The following is a 21,925-nucleotide window of genomic DNA, read 5'->3' as shown; positions in this document are numbered from 1 at the left end:
AAACTTCCTAGGAGTAATTTATAATTATGCATATATCAATAAAATGTTTCAGCTATTGCTTTGCCTAGTATTCAACAACACTTTGAATCTCTCTTAAAATTTACATCGTATTTTAAAGTACAGGGTAATTTATTGAATACAGGTAGATCCCAAGTTACAAACAAGATAGATTCTGTAAGTTTGTTCTTATGTAAGTTAGAACAAGGATGTTTTTTAAGTGTGACTCCAACCATTTTTTAAATAAAAAAAATTTATAGCATTGGGAAAGGTTAACACCCCTGTGGTGTTTCTTTTGCTGTCTGTGCCCTTTCAGAAAAGTTCATCTCACTTCTGTCACTGACAATTGGATTTTGAACATTTTGGTTTGTTTTGAAAACAAGGATTGGTAATAAAGCTTCAGTGTAGAAACCCTTTCCCCATGATAATACTTTCAGGAGTGAATTTATCTTCCTAGGGGTAGATTTCCTCTCACTTCCTTTTGTCTTACCCCCATTTGTAACCAGGAGTTATGTGCAAGTCGGATGTTTGTAACTTGGGGACTGCCTGTATCCTGCCCAAGATTCAATGTTTTAATTGTGATAACAATGACTTCAGACGAAATGATCTATAGGTTTTCCACTGCCAAATAATAAGTTTGATAAATACGATAGCATCTAAAATAAGTTATTCAGTTAGATATATGAAAACAATAATTGAAAAATACGAAAAAAAAATCTTTGCAGTCGATATTATTCCCATCCTTTTTTATATCCTACACACATCTACCTAAAACTATGAATTAAATAGAGCATCTGTAATATAAAAAAACTTGCCATACACTGTTGTTTAGAAAATACCTTAATGTATGACACGCTGTTTCCTATATTTAAAACTATATATACCCTATTCAGGTGGAAGTTTGAGACTGCCTTCAAACAGATACAAAAGGAAGTTTATTATCAGACTCATTAAAATGTGGTTGAAAAAAATGGGGAGATATCTCCAGATACTTTGCTAAAAGGGCAGTTTTCTTTCCATTTTGAAAGCATGTTGTGTAATAATTCCCATTCTTGTCCCACCTGAAATATTTGGCTGAGCAATACTGACCTGTATATTGAATTGCCTATATGAAAACTGATTGTGTGTTTGGAGTTTGTGTGCTCCAGCAATACTTAATAAACTCTGTCACACTGCTTTCTTCTAGATTTTGCTTCTTGTTTCTTCTTGGACACCAGATGAGTGCCTGTTAGATTCCTATTTGCATTTGCCCTTTCTTCATAGGGCTGTTATCTCAATATAAGCAAGCTTATCTGCCTCCGTTTATTGTACAATGTATATTGTTATCTGTCTTTGTTGTTGGGGTGGCAGCAGTTTTACTTTTTTGATCTTTCATGTTAGAAAAACAAAATGTCTTTGTCCATGTTTTGCTTTTTCATGTAATCTTGCCACCATGTGTTGGCCCAGTATAAGTACCTAATCAGAAAAAGAAGCAGCTTGGAAGATTTTCTACTTTCCTTTGACTGCCTGTTATTTATTTTCCTGCCTTTCCCACTATATTATGAAAATAACTGCTTCTGATATTGGTTATAGGCTTCTTTCAGTTCTTTGTTCAGAGTGTATGGTATCTCTTCTGCTTCCCTTTGCTATACTGTCATTCACAGGTTTAACCTGTGCTGGATATTTATTTATTTATTTACAGTATTTATATTCTGTAAATACTGCATCATCCGAAAATACATCACACAGTCCTAAACGCTTGGGAAGTGTTTGATTTGTGATTTTGTGCTACGAAATCCAGCATATACGTCTCGTTTGCTCTGTCATACTGTGTCTTTGTGTCAATAATAATAACAACAACAACAACAACAACAACAATAATAATTATTATTATTATTATTATTATTATTATTATTATTATTATTATTATTATTATTATTATTGCAGTGATTCCACTGTCAGTAATTCTACAGAAAACAAATCTGGGCTACCAAACGGCAAGAAAATCACCAAAAATTTCCTACTTGCTGTACATGGATGATCTAAAGCTTTATGGAAAATCAGAAACTGAAATCCAGTCACTGACCAACACAGTCAGAATCTTCAGCACTGACATCAGTATGGAGTTTGGCCTAGATAAATGCACCACAGTGGCATTAAAGAAAGAGGAAATTACAGCGAGGGCCTAGAGATGCCAAATGGACAAACCATAAAGTGCAATCAGCCTGAAGTCTATAAATATCCGGGCATACTACAGCTGGACAATATCAAGCATGGACATGTGAAAAATGTGGTCAGCAAAGAATATGTCCAAAGGGTCAGAAAAATTTTGAAGAGCAAATTAAATGCAGAAATACTATCAAGGCTAGCAACACATGGGCCATCACCATCATCATACACTGCTGGAATTGTGAACTGGATGCAAGCAGAGCTGATGATTTGGACAGAGAAACAAGGAAACTAATGACAATCCACTATTCATTACACCCACATAGTGATGTTGACAGACTTTACCTGCCCAGAAAATCAGGAGGCAGAGGGTTTCTGCAAGTGAAACTAACGGTAGAAGAAGAGAAACATGCCCTGGCAGATTATGTGAAAGACAGTCAGGAACCAGCATTGATGGAAGTCAATAGTAGAAAACTGCTTAACGTGCAAAAGACAAAGAGTGAGTACCATAAAAATACAATGCAGAGCAGAAGAGAAAACTGGCAAAAGAAGGCTCTCCATGAACAGTTCCTGGAGAAAATTGAGAGCAAAATTGACAAGGAAAAAACATGGATGTGGCTCATAATTTTGAAAAAGGAGACTGAGGGCCTGATTCTTGCAGCCCAAGAACAAGCAATTGGAACAAATGCCATCAAAGCCAGAATTGAAAAGTTGACTACAGAGTCCAAGTGTAGACTCTGCAAGGAAGCTGACGAAATGATGGATCACATCCTCAGCTGCTGCAAGAAGATCGCACAGACGGACTACAAGCAGAGGTATAATACTGTTGCTCAGATGATCCATTGGACCTTGTGCCACAAATACCATCTGCCTGTGACAAAGAACTGGTGGAATCGCATGCCAGAAAAGGTTACAGAAAATGAACATGTCAAACTACCCTGGGACTTCCGAATTCAGACTGAGAGTGTTTTGGAGCACAATACTCCTGACCTCACAATTGTGTTAAAAAACAAAGCATGGATTGTTGATGTTGCAATCCCAGGTGACAGCAGAATCAATGAGAAGCAACTGGAAAAGCTTAGACAATACAGGATTTAAAGATCAAACTGCAAAGACTCTGGCACAAGACAGTAAAAGTGGTCCCAGTGGTGATCGGCACACTGGGTGCAGTGCCTAAAGACTTCGGCCAGCACTTTAAAACAATCGGCGCTGGCAAAATTACCATCTGTCAGCTGCAAAAAACCACCCTATTCGGATCTGCCTCTATTATTTGTCGATACATTACATAGTCCTAAACACTTGGGAAGTGTCCAACGTGTGATCCAATACAACATAGAGATCTTGTTTGCTGTGTACTAATCTTGTTGTGTATCAAGCAACAACAACAACAACAATAATAATAATAATAATAATAATAATAATAATAATAATAATTCTTTAAATAATATTACGCCCTATCTCCCCAAGGAGATTCAGGGCAGATGCCAGCACACAAAAAAGGCAAACATTCAATGCCTCAATACCACAACAAATACAAACATAATAGTCCAAAATGACCCAACATAATAAAACAACTTATAACATGACATCTATAGATTAAATAAAATGTCGTCGTCTTCATTTGGTCAGTTTCCGACTTCGTGACCTCATGGACCAGTCCATGCCAGAGTTCCCTGTCGGCCATCGCTGCCCCCAGTCCCTTCAAGTTCATGCCAGTCACTTCAAGGATGCCATCCATCCATCTTGCCCTTGGTTGGCCTCTCTTCCTTTTTCCTTCCATTTTCCCCAGCATCATCATCTTTTCCAAGCTTTCCTGTCTTCTCATGATGTGGCCAAAATACTTCAACTTTGCCTCCAATATCCTTCCCTCCAGTGAGCAGCTGGGCATTATTTCCTGGAAGATGAACTGGTTGGATCTTCTTGCGGTCCAAGACACTCTCAGGATTTTCCTCTAGCATCAAAGTTCAAAAGCATCTATCTTCCTTTGCTCAGCCTCCCTATGGTCCAGCTCTCGCATCCATAGGTTACTGTGGGGAATACCATTGCTTTCACTATGCGGACCTTCGTTGCCAGTGTGATGTCTCTGCTCTTCACTATTTTGTCAAGGTTGGCCATTGCTCTCCTCCCAAGAAGTAAACGTCTTCTGATTTCCTGGCTACAGTCTGCATCTGCAGTGATCTTTGCGCCTAGAAATATAAAGTCTGTCACTGCCTCCACGTTTTCTCCCTCTATTTGCCAGTTATCAATCAGTCTGGTTACCATAATCTTGGTTTTCTTGATGTTTAACTGCAACCCGGCTTTTGCACTTTCTTCTTTCACGTTGGTGATAAGGCTCCTCAGCTCCTCCTCACTATCAGCCATCAGAGTGGTATCATCTGCATACCTAAGGTTGTTAATGTTTCTTCCAGCAATTTTAACTCCGGCCTTGGATTTGTCAAGCCGCGCGCTTCGCATGTGTTCTGCGTACAAGTTGAATAGGTAGGGTGAACGTATACATCCCTGTCATACTCCTTTCCCAATCATGAACCAGTTTGTTGTTCCGTGGTCTGTTCTTACTGTGGCTACTTGGTCTTTATACAGATTTGACTTGGCATCCCCATACCACCAAGAACATGCCATAGTTTATTATGATCCACACAGTCAAAGGCTTTAGAATAGTCAATAAAGCAGAAATAGATGTTTTTCTGAAACTCCCTGGCTTCCTTCATTATCCAGTGGATATTAGCAATTTGGTCTCTTGTTCCTCTGTCTTTTCTAAACCCAGCTTGTACTTCTGGCAACTCTCGCTCCATGTATTGCTGGAGTCTGCCTTGCAGGATCTTGAGCATTACCTTACTGGCATGGGAAATAAGTGCCACTGTAAGGAAGTTGGAGCATTCTTTGGCATTTCCCTTTTTGGGTATGGGGATATAAATTGATAAAATGTAACCTATCAAAAATTATACCTAACATAAAACTTAAACATAAAACTTCAGCATTAATTTACAGGAGCCAACAAAGGTTCACTGAAATATGTGTGTTGATTATGTGGGCAGTGATGTTAACTGAACTAACAAGGTCTAATAAAGCCGAAATACAATAACAGTTTTCAGTCAGAGATCTAGTAGCGGTATATCATCATGTAATCCTCCTCTCTGTATGCTAATGAGCAAAGGTAAGTTTTCAGTTGTTTTTTGAAGGAGAGAAGTAAGTGGCCATTTTTATTTCTTTAGGGAGGGAGTTCCAGAGGTGGAAGGTGATCACGGAGAAGGCCCTCTCTCTCTCATTCCCACCAGCTGTACTTGAGATGGGGGTGGGACTGAGAGCAGGGCCTTCTCCGCTGACCTCAGAGTCCAGGTTTGTTTATATGAGGAGATGTGATTAGTCAAATAGCCTGAACCTGAGCCGTTTAGGGCTCTAAAGTTAATGGCCAGCACTTTGTATATATTCCGGAAACAGACCAGCAGTCAGTGGAGCTGCCACAATATGAGAGTTAATTTCTCCTTGTAGGGAGCTCTAGTTAATAATCTGGCCGCCAATCTCTGAACCAGTTGAAGCTTCTGAACTATCTCCAAAAGCAGCCCCATGTAGAGAGTGTTGCAGTAGTCTAGGTGGGATGTGACTAAGGCGTGGACTACCATGGCCAGATCTGTTGTTGCTATCCAAATTGCAAGACTTTAATCTGTGATTTTTAAATTGTCCATCTTGTTTTCTGCTGCCCTGGAGACTAGGACGTGGAATAATGGCTTCAAACTACAGGAAAGGAGATTCCGCCTGAACATCAGGAAGAACTTCCTCACTGTGAGGGCTGTTCGACAGTGGAACTCTCTCCCCCTGGGCTGTGGTGGAGGCTCCTTCCTTGGAGGCTTTTAAGCAGAGGCTGGATGGCCATCTGTCAGGGGTGCTTTGAATGCGATTTCCTGCTTCTTGGCAGGGGGTTGGACTGGATGGCCCATGAGGTCTCTTCCAACTCTACTATTCTATGATTCTATTATTGTCTTTTGCTCGTTTTCCCCTTAGCTATAATATGTTCATTGTTATTCTTTCAATTACTTTATCGGAATGTTCTCATTCATGGATAGATGGATGAAGTGGTGCCTGTTACTTTTTTACTTTCCCATCTCAAAAATCATCTCTGGCTCAGAGATGTAATTAAAATACATAGATATGCGTATTTAAATGAATGCATGCTATTTCAAGTAGTATTAAGACCCATCCTTTTTCTTAACAATCTTTAGGGATGGAGGTTGGGAAAACGCCAAACATGGGTTGGACCCTTATTCTGTGCCACCTTCCTGTGAAAAATTCCTTTCCCGTTTGTGTCAATGTTATTTTTATTTTAACCAAATCATATTTTTATGCATATTTTAGCAGAAGCCCTACCTTGTGTAAGAGTAGCCATATTTCGCTGTCCTTAGATATCAGTGAGGAGAACCAGGAAAGGATAGGAAGCAATTGGGAAATACAATACTCTTTTATGAACCACTGAGTATCCTACCTGGAAAGAAAACCACTTCTTGTAGGGGGTGTAGCACGGATGTGTTCCTGCCCAATTGACAGACAATAGGACACCCAAGTCTCTGTTAGAAGAAATGATTGGCTATTGTCTGAATGTACAACGATCCATGGGATCATGACCTGCGGTTCCATCTATCCACATCCAAGAAACCCATTTCAGTGGCGCAATGGATTAAACGTGCTGGCAGGATTGCTGACCAACAGGTCAGTGGTTCAAATCCAGGGAGAGCAGATGAGCTCCCTCTGTCAGCTCCAGCTCCATGCGGGGACATGAGAGAAGTCACCCATAAGGGTAGTAAAACATCAAACATCCCCTAGGCAACATCCTTGCAGATGGCCATTTCTCTCACACCAGAAGTGACTTGCAGTTTCTCAAGCTGCTCCTGACACGAAAAAAAAAACCCCAAAAATATTTCTAGCAATTGTCTGAGTCCTCCATGCAATTTTATGATACTAGTATCATAAGTACTGTACTGTACATTTTTCATATCCTGTTCGATTAAAAAAATGTTTTTTAAAAGACATGGAAAGGTGGTTTTCTGTTCCCTCTGGCCAGCCCTGAATTTTTTCAAAAGGCAGATGTGCAAGTTTATGTCCCTGTGTGAAATTATTGTAGTTGTATCAAAAGTACAAAATTCATTCTAGTTGGGTTTGATACTTAATATTAGTTTATCTCTGGGATGCCTCTGCTAAAGTACAGGCATATCATAGAAGTCTATGCATTTATCCTTGCTTTTTTTAGTGTCGCCTCCATCAAGTAGTTTCCCCAGAAAAAAATGGTGTCCATAACTCCTATTTCTGTTATTGTGCTAATTTGTCTGTGTTTGGAAGAATAAACCACTTCAAAGAATATAGGCTTTTCCAGAAGGTACTTCTGTTCTTTTCTGGGCACCAAGGAGAGCATACAGAGCAATTGGGACAATGAAAAAAAGAATAAGGTATTTGATAACTGGGATTGTATTTTGCTTTCGGTAACTTTGTCTACAGGAAAGAACGGGAGCCCTGCTCCGTAGCAAAATGTAATTTGAGTCTTGTAGTTTAGCCCTAAGCTAACCTACATCCATGTAAAAAGTGAAGATGGAAAACATATTGGGCATATAAAATTTTAAATATAGTTCATAAACTGTACGATTACATTCCAAGATTAGAAAAGCAGTGAAAAAAATAGAGTCCTGTGAAATATGTCATCTGTTGTTACCATAACAGTTAGGCTTAATAGTTAAAAGTACACACCAGTGAAACACATGCAGCAGATTAAGGCTTTGCCAAGGAAAATCAAATATATCAGTATAGGAAAGTCCTGGGCATGCCTATAACAAGAACACATTACTGTTTGCAGAATGTGGAAATAATAAAGGCAATTTGGCTTGTCACATTTGCCCATAAAAGAGAGGATAAAAAAAATTCAAACTCACAATACATCAATGTCTTTCAATAGTTCTGTAGGAAATAATATGTTTTGGATGCAGAAGGTCCGTTTCCAGTATTGGGGCAAAGAGCCCTATTTCAAACTTTGGAGACCTGCGATTGATCACTATGAACAATGCTGAGCTTCTGCCAAACCTACTGACTTCTTTGCACTGTGGCTCTCCATCTAGAACAGGTCTGCACAACTTGGTAGTAGGAAAGTGCCAAAATTAAATAGGCTAAGTCTCTTGGGGCCACAAACAGATTTTTAGCACCTTACTTTCCAAGGAAAGTACAGTAGAGTCTCACTTATCCAACATTCTGGATTATCCAACGCATTTTTGTAGTCAATGTTTTCAATGCATTGTGATATTTTGGTGCTAAATTCGTAAATACAGTAATTACTACATAGCATTAATGTGTAATGAACTACTTTTTCTGTCAAATTTGTTGTATAACATGTTTTGGTGCTTAATTTGTAAAATCATAACCTATTTTGATGTTTAATAGGCTTTTTTTTAATCTCTCCTTATTATCCAACATATTCGCTTGTCCAACGTTCTGCCGGCACATTTATGTTGGATAAGTGAGACTCTACTGTAATTACTGGCAATCATCTTCGAGAGTTCTTGGAGAACAGGAGAAGTCCCAGCAGATTGGAGGAGGGCGAATGTGGTCCCTATCTTCAAGAAGGGAAAAAAGAACGACCCAAACAATTACCGTCCGGTCAGCCTCACATCAATACCAGGCAAGATTCTGGAAAAGATCATTAAGGAAGTGGTCTGCAAACACTTAGAAACAAATGCGGTCATTGCTAATAGTCAACACGGATTTACCAAAAACAAGTCATGCCAGACTAATCTGATCTCTTTTTTCGATAGAGTTACGAGTTGGGTCGATACAGGGAATGCCGTGGATGTAGCATATCTAGATTTCAGTAAGGCCTTCGACAAAGTCCCCCACGACCTTCTGGCAAACAAACTAGTAAAATGTGGGCTAGACAAAACTACGGTTAGGTGGATCTGTAATTGGCTAAGCGAACGAACCCAAAGGGTGCTCACCAATGCGTCGTCTTCATCATGGAAAGAAGTGACAAGTGGAGTGCCGCAGGGCTCCGTCCTGGGCCCGGTTCTGTTCAACATCTTTATTAACGACTTAGACGAAGGGTTAGAAGGCACGATCATCAAGTTTGCAGATGACACCAAACTCGGAGGGATAGCTAACACTCCAGAAGACAGGAGCAGAATTCAAAACGATCTTGACAGACTAGAGAGATGGGCCGAAACTAACAAAATGAAGTTCAACAGGGACAAATGCAAAATACTTCACTTCGGCAGAAAAAATGGAAATCAAAGATACAGAATGGGGGACGCCTGGCTTGACAGCAGTGTGTGCGAAAAAGATCTTGGAGTCCTCGTGGACAACAAGTTAAACATGAGCCTACAATGTGATGCGGCAGTTAAAAAAGCCAATGGGATTTTGGCCTGCATCAATAGGGGAATAACGTCTAGATCCAGGGAAGTCATGCTCCCCCTCTATTCTGCCTTGGTCAGACCACACCTGGAATACTGTGTCCAGTTTTGGGCACCGCAGATGAAGGGAGATGCTGACAAGCTGGAAAGCGTCCAGAGGAGGGCAACTAAAATGATTAAGGGTCTGGAGAACAAGCCCTATGAGGAGAGGCTTAAAGAGCTGGGCATGTTTAGCCTGCAGAAGAGAAGGCTGAGAGGAGACATGATAGCCATGTACAAATATGTGAGGGGAAGTCATAGGGAGGAGGGAGCAAGCTTATTTTCTGCTGCCCTGCAGACTAGGACACGGAACAATGGCTTCAAACTACAGGAAAGGAGATTCCACCTGAACATCAGGAAGAACTTCCTCACTGTGAGGGCTGTTCGGCAGTGGAACTCTCTCCCCCGGAATGTGGTGGAGGCACCTTCTTTGGAGGCTTTTAAGCAGAGGCTGGATGGCCATCTGTCGGGGGTGCTTTGAATGCGATTTCCTGCTTCTTGGCGGGGGGTTGGACTGGATGGCCCTTGAGGTCTCTTCCAACTCTGCTATTCTATGATTCTATGATTCTATGATTCTACTGATGAATTAGGAATGTTGCTGTTGTATGCCTTCAAGTCATTTCAGAGTTAGGCCGACCAGATCACTGAGGTTTCCTGTCAAGATCTATTCAAAGGGAATTTGACTGTTTTCCTCTGAGGCTGAGAGTGTGTTTCCTAAAGTCACCCAGTGGGTTTAAAGCCATCGTCACCATTCAAACCGCTACACCACGCTTTCAAAATTCCTTCCCTCTCTTTTTCCTCTTTTATCACTCCCCTTCCTCTTTTCTCTCCGTTTCTCCTTCCCCTTTTTCTATCTTTCCTTTTCGCCCTCCAACCTTCCCTTTCCTTCTTTCTCCCTCCCTTCTTTCCTCCCTTTCCTACTCTGTCTACCACGCTCCCCTTCTTCCTCTTTTGCCTCCTTTCTTTCCTCCCTCCCTTCTTTTATCCTTTCTTTCACCCCCTTTTCTTCTTTTCCTGCCTTCCTCCCTCCTACCTAACTCCTTTTCTGTTGGAAATAGCAACCTCCCAAGCCTTTCACTATTTATTTGTTAATGTATATACAGTAGAGTCTCACTTATCCAATATAAATGGGCCGACAGAACGTTGGATAAGAGAATATCTTGGATAATAAGGAGAGATTAAGGAGAAGCCTATTAAACATCAAATTAGGTCACAATTTTACAAATTAAGCACCTTTTTTGACTACAAAAAAGTGTTGGATAATCGAATGTTGGATAGGTGAGACTCTACTGTATTTGCTAACCTGTATTCTATGTGTGTGATTAGCCAGTTTGACTGTACCTCTTTGGTGCGGGAGGGACTACAGACATGTGATTGTACTGAGCATGTTCAGACTCAGGACTCCATTTTGTATTCACTTTTGCATCATACCTCAGTAGAGGTGGATGCATGTATCTGCTTAGACTTCAATGAATGCATGTATGCTTATGGACTTCAGTGGCTACAATTATACGAAAGACTATGGACTATTGATTAATGATATCTCGTGTACTCAACACAGAGAAGCTATAGCCTATCTATAACTCAACTTTAATTAGAAATGTGCCTGTAGAATGAATACAAGATGTTTGTGAGTAAACAAGATAAGTTATTATTCAAAGAAGACTTTATTTTTATCTCTGAGTGCATATCTTAAAACAAAAACCAGCTACTGGTTTTAAAGGGAGTGTATATATTTTGGGCATATGTAACTACAATTACAACAGCAAAGAAGGACAGGTTGCTTACCTGTAACCATGTTTCTTCGAGTGTACTCTGTGAATTCACACTAATGGAGAGGCTGCGCCTGCGCAGGTTCCAACGGAAACTCTTCCCAAGCTGAAGTTCAAATTTTGGCGGTAGCCACGCCCCTCCGTCCCCGGAGGGCATATAAGGCAGCCCTCGGCGCCTGCTCTCCAGTTCCTACGCCGCTAAGGCAACGAGGAAGGAAGAGGGTTTGCCAGAGGGGGAGGAAGGGCGGGCTTGTGTGAATTCACAGAGTACACTCGAAGAAACATGGTTACAGGTAAGCAACCTGTCCTTTTTCTTCGTGTACTCTGTGAATGCACACTAATGGAGACTAGCACGCTTAGGTCTCGGAGGCGGGCCAAAGCAAACCCTGACCACGAGATAATGTCCAAACATATGTTTATTAAACACCAATAACATAGCCCGAATGGCCCATTGAAGTATCGCATAAGCACGCACATAACACCGAGAGCAACTCGGTGAGACACGATATAAACAATTTAAGAAACCATGTGCAAGTATGGTGCATCATTCCCCAAAAGAGGAAGGCAATAGCAAATAAGGCACAATTGTCCAAGAGAACAGTGCAAACGTGAACTGAGCAGGAGACCACAAGATGGTCGCATGAAAAACATCCATAGAGGGGGAGTACATGAAGAAGAGACTTTCAGGACAAACAGGATGATAAAACTGACCTAGCAAAGGCGGAGTCCTTTAAGGTCTTCTGGTCTACCCTGTAGTGAGACACAAACGTAAGGGGGTTGGACCAGATCGCTGCCCTACAAATAGAGTCTAGGGGGATGCCCCTTAGAAAGGCAGTCGACGTGGAGAGGCCTCTCGTCGAACGCGGGCGAACTGACGGAGGGGGTGGACGCTTGGCCAGTTCGTAGGCCAGTTCAATAGCCTGAGCAATCCAATGAGACAGTCTTTGTGAAGAAACAGGATTGCCCAGTTTATCTGGAGCGTGGGCCACAAAAAGTTTTGGAGTCTTTCGAATGTCTTTAGTACGGTCCCGATAGAAGAGGAGTGCCCTACGCACGTCGAGGAGGTGCAGTCTCCGTTCGAGGGGAGACGAGGGGTTTGGAAAAAAGGCGGGCAGGACAATGTCCTGGTTAAGGTGAAAGGCTGAGACCACCTTGGGGAGGAAGGTGATGTCCGGGCGGAGAACGGCACGGTCATGATGAAAGCGGAGGTAAGGTTCATCAACCCTAAGGGCCGCCAGTTCGGAAGGTCTGCGCGCCGAAGTTATGGCCACCAGGAAGGCAACTTTCCACGAAAGTAGACGTAGGTCGGTCGAAGCCAAAGGTTCGAAAGGGGAGGCAGTGAGCTGGGAAAGCACGAGTTCGAGGTTCCATCCCGGCGTAGGAGGCTGAGACGGTGGGCAGATATTATTGTAACCCTTTAAGAAGGTTTTGACAAGGTGATCAGAGAATAGAGATGGTCTACCATGTTGCTGGAAACAGCAGGATAGAGCGGCCAAGTAAGATTTCATAGAAGCAAGAGAAAGCTTTTGGTCTGCAAGAGACATAAGAAAGTCCAGCACTATCGGTATCGAGGTTGGGAAGGCAGCAATTCCACGGGAACGAAGAAAAGAGCGGAAGCGAGAGACTTTATAAGTGTATGATCTGGTTGTAGCCGGCTTGTGAGCTGCGCGGAGGACCTCCTGCAGGTTCTGCGGGAGGGAGGTCAGGCGAGAATCCTCCAAGCAGTGAGATGTAGAGAGGGGAGATCCGGGTGCAGGATCTGGCCGTTCTCTCTGGACAAGAGGTGTGGCAGGAGAGGCAGAGTGAAGAAGGTCGCTCTGGAGAGATGAAGAAGAGCCGGGAACCAAGGTTGGCGAGGCCAGGCTGGGGCTATCAGGATCGCCGACATCGGTATCGACCGGAGTTTCTGCAGAACCTTTGGAATGAGAGGAAAGGGCGGAAAGAGGTAGATCGGTTCCGATGACCAGTCCAGAAGGAAGGCGTCTCCCAGGCAGCCTGGAAAGGAGGACGGGGGAAGTCTTGCCCCGTACCGAGGCAACTGTGCGTTCTGGGGAGAAGCGAAGAGGTCCAGAGTGGGAAAACCCCATTTGTGAAAGAGAGAAAGAAGAGTCTCGGGATCGAGCATCCACTCGTGGGAGGAGGTCGTCATCCTGCTGAGGGCATCTGCTAAATTGTTTTGGATCCCGGGAAGGTGAATCGCCGAGACTTGGATGTTGCGGGCTATGCACCAGTACCACAGCTGGGAGGAGAGAAGCATCAGCTTCCTTGAACCCGTGCCGCCCTGCTTGTTGATGTAGAAGACTGCTACTGTGTTGTCTGATTGGACGAGAACAGACTTTTGGGAGATCAGGCGGGAGAAGGCTTTCAGAGCCTTGAAGATGGCAAGGAGTTCCAGAAAGTTTATGTGATTGGCCTTCTCGGAAGGAGACCAGAGGCCTTGAACAGTGAGACCGCTCATGTGGGCTCCCCAGCCGAAATTGGATGAGTCCGTGGTTATGGTGGTCGAGGGAGGAATCGGGTGGAACGGAAGACCCTTGCAGACGTTGGAGAGGGACTTCCACCAATGAAGCGACCGACGAACGTGGAGCGGGACGGAGAGAAACCTCGAGTTGAGGTGGCGAAATGGCTTGAAAACGTCTATAAACCATCTCTGCAGAGTCCGGAGATGGAGCCTGGCAAACGGGGTCGTGAGGACTGTGGAGGCCATGTGGCCCAGTAATACTTGGATGGACCGAGCCCGAACCCTCCGATGGGTCTCGCAAAAAGAAATTTGTTGGCGAAGGGCTAGAAACCTGTCGAGCGGGAGAGAGACAGTCTGAGAGATTGAGTCGAACAGGGCGCCGATGAAGCGGATTTTGTTCGACGGAGTGAGGTGAGATTTGTCGGGGTTTAGCTGGAGACCAAGAGATTCTAGAAGAGAGAGGGTGTAGTCGACGTGACGTCGGAGGAGGGCAGGGTCGGATTCGACCAGAAGCCAGTCGTCTAGATAAGGGAAGACTGTGATCCCCTGGAGCCGGAGGTGGGCAGCCACGACAGCGACGACCTTGGTAAAGACCCTTGGGGCCGTAACGAGGCCAAAGGGTAAAACGGTGAACTGGTAGGTTTGGTTGAGAACTTTGAAACAGAGGAAGCGCCTGTGGGTTTCTCGAATCGCTACGTGGAAATAAGCGTCTCGTAGGTCTATAGACACGAAGTAGTCCCCGCGTTGAAGCATCGGGAGGATGGAGGCGATGGACACCATCCTGAACTTGGTCGGACGTATGAAGGTATTGAGCAAACGTAAGTCCAGAATGGGGCGGAGGCCCCCGCCCCTCTTCGGGACCGTGAAGTATCTGGAGAAGCAGCTTTGAGGGTCCTGTACCGATGGAGAAGGCCGAATAGCCCCTTTGGCGAGGAGGGTGTCGATTTCGGCAAGAATTTCCCGAGAAGGGTTGGAGAGAAGAACCTGTCCCGTGGGCGGGAGCTCCTCGAACTCTAAGGCATAGCCTTCTTGGACAATTTTGAGAACCCAGGCATCTGAAGTGATAGATTTCCACCGGTGAAAGAAGGGAGCCAGGCGGTCTAAAAAGAGACCGTGAGGTTGATTTGGTAGAGGAGAGGGGTGCAGAGGAGTGAGAACTGCATCGATACCGTAGAAAGAGTCCCGGGAGAGAGAGATGGCGTCAGGTACGCCGATGAGGCTGACCAGTGGTGGGGGTGGTTCGGCCGCGTTGTCTTTGCGGCTGAGCAGAGCGGCGAGGTTGTTGGCGGTTCTGGTTGTTCGATACCGAGGGACGCCTGAAGGATTGATGGCGGTAAGAAGGAGGCGGGAAACGGCGAAAACGCTGAGGAAACCACTTGGTGCGGTGTGTTTGGGGCTGGTCACCACACTTAGTGGCCAGAACTTTAAAATCATGGTTGGTTTTAAGCTTGTCGTCAGTGCCGGAATTAAAGAGACCCACGGCGTCGAAGGGGAGGTCCTCGATGACTTGTCTGGAGGAGGAAGACAAACCGGACGACCTCAGCCAGGCGTGGCGACGAATAGCAATGGCGTGGGCGATCATCTTGCCGGCCGTGTCGCCTGTATGCTTAGCCATCTGAATTTGATGATGTGCTAATGAGTCAGCTTCTTGCTGGAGGGTGGACATAACTGACCGGTCCTCGTCAGACAACTTAGAGAAGAAGGGCTGTGCTTTTTCCCAAAGGATCTGCTGGTATGCACCCATACAGGCCCCATAGTTCGCCATTCTACAAAGTAGAAGGGCCCCGGAATAGAGCTTCCGACCGACCGCATCAAATCTCTTGCCCTCTCTATCTGCAGGGGTAGTGGATTCACGACCGGAAGTTTGAGAAGCTTTAACGACCATGGAATTTGGGTCGGGATGGTGTTTAAGCCATTCTAAGGTGTCGTCATCCGTACGATACCATGATTCGATTCTCTTTGAGGTAGGAGGAATCGAGGAAGGAGTCTTCCAGGATGATTGGATAACATCCAGAAGGTAAGGCAAAAACGGTAACAGCGTGGCTGGAGGGGCTTGGGCTTGGACCCGTTTGAAAACCGGGTCAGACACCGCCTTGGAAGTTTGCTTGATTTCTAGTCCCAGGGCATCAGCCATTCTAATCATCTTTTCGGAAAAAGCCCGAATGTTGTCGGTAGGCGAGGGAGGGTCCACCTCATATGCATCATGAGGAGGAGAGAGATCAAGGCCTAGAGATACCACCGAGGCCGAGAGAGCGGAATCGGGGCGATCGATATCAATCTCATCGTCCTCAGCCCCTTGGGGGGACTGAGGGGGAGATGACAACACAGTCTCTGGTGGTGGCAAAGCCTCAAGAGCAGGAGCAATCTGTGGCCGAGTTTCTTTGGAGGCCGAGGCCTGGGCCGCTCGAGCCAGGCGGGTGGTTTGTCTACCCCGCTCCGGTGTCGAGGTCGGGGGAAAAAGCTGTTGTCGAGACGGACGATGTGAGGCAGCAGGTCGAGGAGATGGCACCCTGACCACTGTCTGGGTGGAGTGGTGGGGTGAGTCCTGCAACTCGCCATCAGAAAGTTGCCGAGGAGAAGGTTGACGAGGCCGCTGAGCGGGAGCGATCGGAGAGGATTTTCTAGAAGAAGTCGCCGAAGAAGGGGCGTCTATCTTGGAGGAAGCAGAGGAGGAAGAACGTTGGGTCGCCCTCTTCTTTGCAAGCGGTTGTTTAGATGGAACCCTCAGGGATTTTCCCGGCGTCGGAGGGACCATTGCTGAGTCGGATTGGGTCCGACGAGCTTCTTCATGAGCCCTCTTAAAGGCGATCTTCATCGCAGAGGTCGACGGAGGGGACCCGAGATGAGATCGAACCGAGGACACGGAGGCCACCGAGCTCGACGTCGAGGAGGGACCGACCCGACCGGAACGTGTCGACATGGTGGCCGTGGTGAGTGTGCACGGCGGTTTGGCGGGCTTAGCTGTTTTGGAAGCCCTGGACGCCCTGGACGAGACCGAGGGAGCTTTAGCTGCCGGAGCCAACATCGATCTCGGGTTGAGCGACGGCTTCGCGCCCGATGTCGACGGAGCGGACTCAGGGGCAAGCGATTTTTCGTAGAGCGCCGCTCTAAGCCTCGCGGCTCTATTCTTCCTAGCCTGAGCCGTCAGGGCTAGGCAGAAACGGCAGGTACCGACGACATGTGCCTCCCCGAGGCAGAAGAGGCACTTGGTGTGGCCGTCGGAATCAGGAATCTTAGCGGCACACTGAGTGCAGCGTTTGAAGCGAGTCGTAGACATGAGAATCCGAGGTGAACCTTGCGGCGGAAAAAAAGGAACTGGAGAGCAGGCGCCGAGGGCTGCCTTATATGCCCTCCGGGGACGGAGGGGCGTGGCTACCGCCAAAATTTGAACTTCAGCTTGGGAAGAGTTTCCGTTGGAACCTGCGCAGGCGCAGCCTCTCCATTAGTGTGCATTCACAGAGTACACGAAGAAAAAACAACCATTCTCTGCTAGCCAAATGTATTTTTGCAGTGGCATGTCTTTGTCCTATTATTATTATTATTATTATTATTATTATTATTTATATCCCACTTTATCTCTCCTGAAGGAGACTTAAAGCGGCTTACAATTAAAAGTATGACCACATAATTCAAAATATACAAATATGCAAACGTTAAAACAATTGAATATAGCAGTATTCAAATTCACAGTTAAAATCCACTAAAACATATTCAAAGCTAAAAATCATAGCACCCCTTGACTTGCTCTTAAAACCTTCCCCTTTAAAAGGTTGTCGGAATAAAGATTTAGCCTGCTGCTGGAAGGAAAGCAGGGAGGGAGCTATTTTGGTTTCCCTGAGCAGGGAGTTCTAGGGATAAGGGGCAGCCATTGAGAAGGAAGGCCCACTCTCGCATTTTCCCACCAACTGAACTTGAGATGGAGGAGGGACAGAGAGAAGGGCCTCTCTTGAAGATCTCAGGGCACGGGCAGGTTTCTACAAGGGGATTTAGTCAGCCAAATAGGCAGTTCAAAGACATGGTTCTTCAGTTTAACAGCTGAGTTACCTGTGTGCCATTATGAGAATGCTTGTGAATATCACTTGTTCAGAGTTGACTTCTAACAAGGTCATGCTTTCTTGACTAGTGGCTTTCAAAAGGCCAAGAGTGCTTGGATTACAATTCAGAGAAGTATCAAATGAAGACGCCAGAAAATGTTCGGTCTTTTATTTAAAAACTATAAACAGTCACCAAAGTAAATAAAGCCATTCTATAACATAAACTGTTAGGTCTATATTTTTTTTTACTGCACATCCTACGGACACAGCAGAAATGGTGGTCAGGAGGTCTTCCACATTTTTGGATGCTAATAGAACAGGCAATAGGCAGTTATAAATGGATACACTTCACGCTGGGAAAGAAAGACAAGGAAGTGAGCAGTTTCTGAGCAGGAATGTGGTACAGTATTAAGAATGGAAGAATAATACAATAAAATTCCACACTATATTAAGATAGAAAAAGTAGTGAAGAAAATATCATACCTGCACATAATGCAAATATAACACAGGAGAAAACCTGTATAAAATTCCATGTATTTAAACCAATTTACAAATACAAAAAATTCTGTACAAGCTCTGAGCCTGCACCATGACAAACGTTTACAGTGGATATATGTTAGGGCAAAACAAAAATACCTTCAAATAGTTTTTCTTCTACAAAAATGACATGAGATATATTATTCCATACTCTTTCAGCCAGCAAAACGAGTTCTACAAGGTGTATAATACAAAAAGGAAAAAAAAATCACAGTTCCACAAAACTGTTTTTTTTTACTTTACAGCATCGGTACCTTTGCAGAATTATTTACACAGATTTAAAGAACATTCATCCACTGCTTAGAATATATCACAAGTACTTACAATTGGACAGGAAAGTCTAGAAAACTTTAGCGCCTACCGATAATGCTTCTAGGACACCACAGAATGTATTTCCAGTGGCTGCAGTGGCATGAAAGATGTCCTATTCACAAGTATGTACAAGATTTATTCAGACTGGTAAATTTTTTTATGATAATAAATAAGTGAAAATATATTGGCTCAAGTAAGAAAACCAAGCTACTGATTTCTAAACAAAACACGCAAAATCCATCGCTAGATACGGGTGGCACCCTCCAAGACCAGGGGGTTACAGGTGTGCTGAAACGTTTTTATTATTATTATTATTATTCTTCAAACCAGCTTAAACGGTTCTGTAAATATAAAAATGTGCTCCTTTTTTGGATATAGATAAAAATATTTAATGCTTCTATTTTATCTGCTCGTGTAGGTTTTACAATATTCCATGTATATTTCCAATGTGGATGGTACTGAACTCTGATCACACCAGTTTTCCATCAGGGACGTCCTGCAGAGAGCTGGCTGAAAATCCCGTGGCAGTTTGCTTTCCTTCTTTTCTAATTCGAGGACAAAGGGATTCATTCGGTGATCAGGATGCAAAAGCGTCCTCTCCGCATCTTGGGAGGAGATCAAATCATTCAAATCTATAGTCTCTGTCCCATTAAGACTTGGTGCTTTCTTCCGCAACAGTATTTGAAATGTATTTGACTATCTCTGTCCCTATGTACAAGGGGGGCATTGCTTACTGCAGAATGTCCAAGTCTTTGCCTTGTTCTTTACTCTGGACTGTGAAATTGAGTTCGTAAAGGCATTTGGCAAGAGTGGAGGACGCTTCCATGTTACTGATGGCGAGCACCGATAGATGGTTTTCATGTCTCTTTAGTAACCTAGAAGCACAACCAAAACTTTGGTCAGATTCTGACAGCACTCTTTGACAAGAATAGCCTATACCAAGGGTCCCCAAACTAAGGCCCGGGGGCCGGATGCGGCCCTCCAAGGTCATTTACTTGCCCCCCGCCCTCATTTATAATATAATATTTTAATATCAGTTTTAATGATATAATATATTGTATAGACATATGATATTGATAATAATATTATCATTTTATACAGTATAATACTAATAATAATACCATATCATAATATTAATTATATGTTATATATTACATATACCCTGTTTCCCCTAAAATAAGACATCCCCAGAAAATAAGACCTAGTAGAGGTTTTGCTGAATTGCTAAATATAAGGCCTCCCCCAAAAGTAAGACCTAGCAAAGTTTTTGTTTGGAAGCATGCCCACCGAACAGAACACCAGAGCACGCAGGATTGGTAAATTTATGTACCATAAAGTGTTGTACATGGAAATATTGGTAGTAACAAGAAATTCTTGATAGGTTTCGCAGTTTGTCTGGTTATGCTGGTTTATGATGACAACTACTGTACAGTATACAATAAATGTTCTTTTTTTGTTCAACAATAAATGTGAATTCTTCTTCATGGAAAAATAAGACATCCCCTGAAAATAAGACCTAGAGCATCTTTGGGAGCAAAAAATAATATAAGACACTGTCTTATTTTCAGGGAAACACGGTAATATTACAGTATACTGGTATAGTTCAATATAGTAATATATAATGCTAATATTGTGCTATGCTAATAATATAATATATTGTATGTACATACAGCTGCTCTGAGTTCCCTTCGGGGTGAGAAGGGTGAGATATAAATATAGTAAATAAATGTAGTAAATGAATAAATAAATAATTTTGGACTTAGGCTCGCCCAAAGTCTGAAATGACTTGAAGACACACAACAACAACAACAACAATCCTAATTAACCTGACTATCTCATTGGCCAGAAGCAGGCCGACAATTCCCATTGAAATCCTGATACGTTTGTGTTGGTTAAAATTATTTTCATTTTTAAATATTGTATTGGTCTTTCATTGTTATTGTTGTTGTTTTGAGCTACAAATAAGATATGTGCAGTGTGCATAGGAATTTGTTCGGGGTTTTTTTTCAAATGATAATTCGGCCCCTCAACAGTCTGAAGGATTGTGGACTGGCCCTCTGCTTTAAAAGTTTGAGGACCCCTGGCCTATACGAAAGACAACATTTCATTCCAAGAAGAACATTATCTAAAAATACTGCAATTTAAATACTACAAAAAGATACGTACTACTCAGAATTGCACAAAGGAAATAGGTTTAAACTAGATAAACCACCAGATGCTAGAAAGAGAGGAAAATGCAAGATCAGAAAAAAGAAGGGAGGAAGGCAAAGGGGCAGACATTTCTGGTGAAGGAAAAAGAAACAATACCTATTATTTCCTTTCCCAATAGTTTCATCTCTGCAAATCTTATGAGATTCTGATTTCATTCATGAAACCGAACCAAAAAAAAAATAAAAACACCCAAAAAACCAATGAGTAATACAGTAGGCCCTTGGTATCCCCTGGGATTTGATTCCAGGACTCCTTGTGGATACCAAAATCTGTGGATGCTCAGGTCTCATTATATATAAAAGTGTAGTAAAAATTGTGTCCCTTATATAAAATGGCAAAAATCAAGTTTTTCTTTTTGGATTTTTTTAAAAAATTCAGGCTATAGATGGTTGAATGGTGGCTATGGAAGGCCGACTGTAATTAGAATTTTTTTGTAGAAAATCTTTGGACTTCCTTGACTAAAATGCAGTTGTGGGATATTTTAAGAAATATTCCATTTATTTTTACTTAAAGTAAAAGGAGATTGTGGTGAAGTAACACATTCAAAATATAAGTCAGTCTATAGGAAGGTGTCTTTGCTTGGAAGTCAATAGCTGTATTTCTTCAGTTCTAAAGATGCACTTTTACCCCATATAGATATCTCTAAAAATGGGGTGCATCTTAAAATTGAGGGTGCTTTATTCTCTCTCTCTCTGTAGGGAGAGAGAGAGACAGAGAGAGAGAGACAGACAGAGAGAGAGAGAGAACATTTTTTTTCTGTTGGTGGTACTGAAATCAGTGTGCCGTTACAATCGATATCATCTTAGAATCAAAGAAATATGGAGGAAAGGCAAGGTATAAATAAAGCTAATAGACAGATAGATAGACAGAAAAACATACCTAGGAAGGTCAAATGCTAACATCTGCCTGAAAGAAGCATTTAAAACAAAGCCTCCTCTCTAAAAACTATTGTGAATTAACTGAACTACCTGGCACAATAATCTTAAATAGCTGCATTCAGTTTATTTATTTCAAACATTTTTTACTTTGAGCATAAGA

At 43.2% G+C, this 21,925-nt stretch overlaps 1 protein-coding gene across 3 annotated transcripts in view; it reads right to left on the bottom strand.

Annotated features, from left to right (window-relative positions):
* Nucleotides 1-17,981: 17,981 nt before the first annotated feature.
* Nucleotides 17,982-21,925, bottom strand: part of arid2 (AT-rich interaction domain 2) — a 125,973-nt gene continuing 122,029 nt past the window's right edge. For all 3 annotated transcript variants that reach the window (XM_062982517.1, XM_016993821.2, XM_003221191.4), the window contains one exon: nucleotides 17,982-19,551. In XM_062982517.1, the coding sequence (XP_062838587.1) occupies nucleotides 19,407-19,551 (145 nt within the window). In that variant the 3' untranslated portion in view covers nucleotides 17,982-19,406. The remainder of the gene's footprint in view (nucleotides 19,552-21,925) is intronic.

Source organism: Anolis carolinensis, chromosome 5, assembly GCF_035594765.1.
Source record: "Anolis carolinensis isolate JA03-04 chromosome 5, rAnoCar3.1.pri, whole genome shotgun sequence".
NCBI classification, from domain to species: domain Eukaryota; kingdom Metazoa; phylum Chordata; class Lepidosauria; order Squamata; family Dactyloidae; genus Anolis; species Anolis carolinensis.
The sequence above is the reverse complement of the archived record's forward strand: the minus strand, read 5'-3'. Positions and strand labels throughout refer to the sequence as shown.